This window comes from Spea bombifrons, chromosome 6 (genome assembly GCF_027358695.1).
Source record: "Spea bombifrons isolate aSpeBom1 chromosome 6, aSpeBom1.2.pri, whole genome shotgun sequence".
NCBI lineage: Eukaryota > Metazoa > Chordata > Amphibia > Anura > Pelobatidae > Spea > Spea bombifrons.
In genome coordinates this window covers 23,978,922-23,984,921 of record NC_071092.1, presented here as the reverse complement: position 1 = coordinate 23,984,921, position 6,000 = coordinate 23,978,922, and the positions used below count along the sequence as shown (strand labels likewise).

General features: G+C 42.6%; 1 protein-coding gene across 3 annotated transcripts in view; it reads right to left on the bottom strand.

Annotated features, from left to right (window-relative positions):
- Positions 1-2,546: 2,546 nt before the first annotated feature.
- TNRC6B (trinucleotide repeat containing adaptor 6B) overlaps positions 2,547-6,000 on the bottom strand; it is a 52,237-nt gene continuing 48,783 nt past the window's right edge. For all 3 annotated transcript variants that reach the window (XM_053468656.1, XM_053468657.1, XM_053468658.1), the window contains 4 exons: positions 5,276-5,512; positions 4,908-4,978; positions 4,145-4,284; positions 2,547-3,516 (listed from right to left, as the gene is read on the bottom strand). In XM_053468656.1, coding sequence (XP_053324631.1) covers positions 3,147-3,516; positions 4,145-4,284; positions 4,908-4,978; positions 5,276-5,512 — 818 coding nt within the window. In that variant the 3' untranslated portion in view covers positions 2,547-3,146. The remainder of the gene's footprint in view (positions 3,517-4,144; positions 4,285-4,907; positions 4,979-5,275; positions 5,513-6,000) is intronic.

Genomic DNA, 6,000 nt, shown 5'->3' with positions numbered 1-6,000 from the left:
TAACTCCTGGAACAAATACAAACTGGCTTTAACAAATAATTCTGTAGGCACCAAAACAAAGCATAACAAAATAATTACCACCAACATGGGCATAACCACCTCATTAAACTGCCAGCATATCATATACACATCATTCACATCACAAGTATAGTATAGTGCAGGACATTTTCATGGAAAACCGAAGGATTTTATTATAGGAATTCTTTCCACTGAATGGATCTACCACGGGAGAACATTATAAACTGTAGGCCCTTTGGTAGTAAATGGGTTAAGGCAGCAGGGACACAAATCATTTTGGGGTATGACGGCAGGAAGTTATCACATTTGCCCAAAGAAGCCTCGGGCTACACGAACACAAAGGGTTAAAGCATCATCTGCAAGTGGATGGCGCTGTTATACGGTTGTCTAGGATTTGAATCCCCCGGTATACAGAGTGTCTACATGGATTGCCCCCTTTTTCGGTCTTCCACTTCTAACTATTCCTTCAATTTTCTAAGCAGCCATTAATGGGTCTTGAAAGATGTAAGGCAGATATCAAAATAATGAATTCAGGTGAAATAGGTTAGTATGAAAGACTTTACAGTTTGGTCAGTAAACCGAAGACTGCAAGCAAGTTACATTTCAACTTGTGGTATGTCAAACTGGTGAGAGGAAATTTCAGATTAGGGCTTATTATATAATTCACGGAGGGCCACTCTGGCCCTTCTTCCAAGAGGTCACCAAGTAGACTGTTTCAATTCATGATTGTATATTTATGTGGGGATTATGGAAGGACAAACGCCCAAGAGCTTCCCCCTGTGATAGGGGCCGAGCCGGCCCTATGGTTAAACCGGTGACGAGCGTTGTAAGACATCTCCCACATTACCCAGTAGTTCTTCTTGCAGACAATGCTCAATGGGGTTTTTCCTTCTTAACGCATAGTGGAGTCAGGGAGTCGAATACTCCTGCAATCTTCCTCTTTAGTGAATAGACCCCTTTAGTAAATAGGTCTACTCCTTAGCGAAAGACACGTAAAGGATATTCTTTCACGTAATTAGCATCCCTTAAATCCCCTCCTAGCAACAGCCAATAATAAACAGGTCTGATACATTAGGTAGCAGTTCCAAATCTTTCACCTAAATGTGTGTGTTTGTGCTGAATGAGTGCCACACACGTGCATGTGCCAATACAATACATTTAAGCCTCTGTTTTCTACCTATAAGCATAAAATATTTAAAGTTTTTGTACTAATGAATCTTCAAAATGGTACCTGAAAGACTTCCAGCCCAAAAGCTGCACCGCTGACACAGAAGCGCGGACAGGCAGTGCCCGAGGCGGCCAGAGACGTTTTGCAAAAGGGCATAGCTTATAGTTTGGTTTAATACAATGCATATTGTACACTAATAAAAATCCTAACTGCACACACATCCAAAGTGCCATGACGGCAGTCCGTACAGGGTAAGTTAAGCAGGCGACAATATCTTATAGGGGATTCTCAACAGGCTTTCTCAAGCACAAATAGGGTTAGCACAAGTGCAAACTTAGATTCGTAACAAATCCAGGGATTAATGAATGTTCAACATAAAAACATAAAACCTATTAAGACTCTTATTCTAGTGATAAAACTTTTGAAAAGTACTCTGGATGATAAATTATAATAGGCGCACTAAAAATTGCAAGGGTTAAGATGAAAATGATTGTTTTCTCTAATTTGCGCTTAATTTTTCTATGCCTGCAGGAAATACCCCCTGCTGCATAGTGTCTGTTTAACAGGGTCTGCTGCATAGTTCATCAGAAATCATACACACATTTTTGCGTCAAGATGAGCATTAAACAGCGAAGAGAAAGAACATGGAAAAAAAAAGCTAAATCCTTAGCACATGCAAGTCCTGTATGCTCCTGTGACTCCCCCCCCAGGCCGGTTATCAACAAAACATTTTTAAAACGCAGCCGTCCCAAACAGCCAAGCAGCGAGTATGACATTCAAACCTGTTATTAAGTGCCACAAAATGATAGGAAGCCCAGCCATTTACAAGAAATTAAAATGTTTGCCGTCATACAAACACAGGTCCGGGCAGCAGCTCGCAGAACCTGCATGCGATGCCAGAGGATGCGTGAAACTAAAAAGCATGTTCTGGAACCGAGTGCGGAGGGGCCGTAATCGCTGCTTAATATAGTTAGTTGAATCTCACGCTTCACCCGTCGCAGGTTGTTATGCAATGAAGTCAGCAGATGGTTAAAAAACCATCCCCCGAGTTTTGCGTATGGATGTCTCCACACCGGCCACTCATACTCATAAAGCCAGCCAACCTGAAACTCAGACCAGCGCGGCAAAAAGGCTCTGCAGGATAAGTTTGGGAAAGTGGGGTCATCGTGTGCCAACCTCGCCTGTTACCCTGACCTCCCCAGAACAACAGGAGGTGTTGTGTTGCTGGTCTCTTGCTATGAAATGTCTAATTAACTGCACAACAGAGATGCATTTACCCTGAATATGTACAGCGGCAACCATGTTTTAACCGTTTTGCTGCCAGGGAGAGATGAGGAAACAACCTGGGACAGCAAAAGGGTTAATGTGCAAACAACCCTTTCTCCTGCATTTGTATTATCTCCTTGCATCAACTTCAGCAATTTTCTAACTTTCCAAAACGCAATGTGAAAAAAATAAAGCCCGACATTGTCCCCCAGCACAAAATGACAAGTTGTATATTTTTTAAATTCACATTGTCTCTCAACATTGGCTTTCATTATTCAAGTATTTCAAGACTGATATGTGTATTTTGTCCATTTTTTCCTCCCCTATTTTCTACATTTACCCAACCACATTTCGGTTTTTCAATATTTCCCCCCCCATTTCCTTATCACTCTCTCCCCCTTCTCTTCTCATCTGTAATGGGGAGGAGGGAGGAATGAATCCGCAAGCACAAAAAAGAAAACAAAAATTAAACCAACCACTTTAAAAGAGACCGCAGGGTTTGTTTTGTAACGTTGGCGATCAGGAGTCTTAGTTTGCACCCACCTGATTCTCTCTATTCATTTTTTTTTTTGTTTTTCCTTTTTTTGTTAAAAAAAAGTATTTATTGCAAGTTTGAAAAAAAAAAAACACAAAAAATGTCAAGTTAGTGCTGCTGCTCTGAAAGGTCACGAGGTCAGAGTTGAAAGTTCAAAGTTTATATTGAGTCGGCCCCTCCTCCTAGAAGGTCACCGGGTAGTAACGGGGCAGGGCTGCCCATCCTATGAGCATCCTCTGTGCTGGGCACCCCCCACAAGCTAGATGTGTAGTTGGGAGTTCCCCAGAGGGACACTCCGGCCAGGTCACTACCACCACCGCCGCTGCTCCATTGTCCCAGCCCCGTGGTCCCTCCAAAAAGGTTTAGGGCTGGCCCTACAGGTTCAGCCTGGTGATTCTGTCCCACTTCCAAGGGTTGCCAGCCTGCGCCCGGAGCAGAGGGAGTTGGGGGCTGAGCTTGTGCAAGGTAACGGCTCACCTCTTCATCTGTTGCAAACTCCGCCAGGATAGTCGTGTTGCCCAGAACACACCTAAATTTGGCACAAAAATGCAGAGTGAATAGGTGAACCTATGCATGGTTCCAGGAAGTTAAAAGACCTCCCCATTCATCACACTATCAAAAGGTCTTACAACATTAAAGACATTTAAACACCCTTAAAAATCTATGTAAGCTGGTAATGATTTCACGCTTTCAAGGCCCTAGGCGCATGAGTACAAGCGCTCCCAATGAACCCAGTAGGGCACAGATCATGGTTTTGCATACAAGCCTTTTAACAAAAGCAAATTTATAAATAGAAACAGAATTTGACGGGAGATTAGATTCAGTCAGTCAATCTAGTCTGCCCATTGTTCCCGATGTAAAGACCTTGATGTCTTAGATTCAGGATAAATGTGCTTTACTAAATCATTTTCAGATGTCTGCCCCTGCTTGTTGACCAAGGACAACATAAATATATCTGAGACCTGTAATACAAAGGGAAAAAAAATACTTCACGCTGACCAATGTCATCAAAAATGTTATCCGTCTTATGTACAAATATGGATCAGGAATATATGCGCCGTGACAAACAAGTTCCCTTTCATGTTCAATTCTGTTTGCAACACTAAACAATTCAGAAGAAAATATAAGGCTTAAGTGCTTTACTCTCCACAACTCACATGTGCAGGGCGCTTTGGGCCTTGGCTGCCTCCTGTTTGGTGCTGTATCGGATCAGGGCCGTGCCCTGGGTGAGGTTGAGATGGAATGTCAGCAGGGGACCATGCTGCATGCAGATCGTCCTCAGGGTGGATCCATCAATCTGGAGGATGGAAAAATTACACACTGCTTTGATCGGTTGATACGCAGGCGATTGCGCTACCTCCAGATGACGCAATCAAACAAGTGGCTAATTAAATGCTTGGCCAATTCACTGGTGGCCCATTTTGAGGGTGGCCAACTAGAGGTGATTCTGCATGAAAACCACTGACCACAGCAACCAACAAAATGTTTTTGATTGGACCATTCCACATTGGTTGCTATAGCGACAAGGCCATTTTTTTTCAAACTTGGTACTAGAATTGCTTTTTATGCATACCCCCAAAGTTTAGCTCAACCTTAATATTAATTAATATTTAAAGAAGGATGTTTAGAAAGTAAAAGTAGCTTGGTAACTAAACCTGTATATATTTTACAGTAAAAGATTACAAGGGTGACTATAAAATAAGATCTTACCTTAGTAAGATACTTTGTATAGTTTGACAAGCCTCAAGTAGAAAGTGGTGAGCTTTCATATCACCTCAGTGCTCACAGTCAGTATATGAATACAGAGTTCAAGCTTACATTTCACATAAAGTGGTGTCACAAACAGAGTGCTCTTTCTGTGATATGAGAGCAATGTTACCGCAAAAGATTAGATATATATACAAATCAGTGTGTATGCACCTGTGGTGTAAGATTAAGAAGGATGAGCCAGTGGCTGGGACGCACGGATCCACCATCGCTCCAGGTAGATGCTGCAAAGAGAACACGTAATAATGGCGAGAGAGTCCTGGAACAGGTTGTAAAATACTAGATGCAAGTTAACTAGCCACAACACAGCATGAGCCACACCCTATGACAGTTCACAAAACAAATGGTCACCCAACCATATGACATATACATAGACTTTTCATTCATTCACTCATTCAATTACTGGCAAATTACCCCTGCTAGAAGAGGTCACACAGATTTAAATGCATTACAGCAACACTCACAGTGACAGGCCCTTTGTAATGGATGACACAAAATATTTGACACTTCAATTTAATTACCAGATGCAATTCTGGTGTCCTGTCCCCCCCAGCCCCTGACAGAACGGGGAGCTGTGCTGTTCCAGGGGGAATTGGTGGCTTTGGGGTTGTTGGTTAGCCCTGGAGGGGGGCGAGGCAGCCCAGGGCTGTTCCTGGACATCGGGTTCTTCCACGTTTTGTTAGAATGATGCGACGGGTTGTGTCCTATGGGGTCTGGTGACCAGGTGGATTTGTAGTCGCCAAACTTTGCTGAGAGTGCTGAAAGTCAGGCAAAACACGCAGACAATTACTTTGGGGTAGGTGAACCTGCCACGTGTCATATGGTAAGGCATAATACACAACAGACAAAAAACATTGCACATAAAGTCTAGTCCTACACCAGAGTACAACACGGTTTCCTTTTGATACCAAAAACATCCTTTAGGATATCAACCCAAAGTAGAACACTGAGCAATTAAACCAAATAAAACCAGAACATAGCAATGACTGAATGCAAAGCCGTAAAGAGGGGGTATGCTTATTTTGTGCGTCCTCTTTTTCCGTGCTTAATCCTGAAACCATTGACAGGCGAATCACAGTTCGAAAACCTCAAACATAACATGAACCTGCATGCTGTAAAACAGCTAATTCAGTACAGCATGGGCCAAATAGTTTCTAGTTGTTGTCATAACTGTTAAATACAGAGATGTATTTACTTGTTACTTAGTAAGATATAAGGTTATATCCCTAGCCACTCCCTCCTTGGT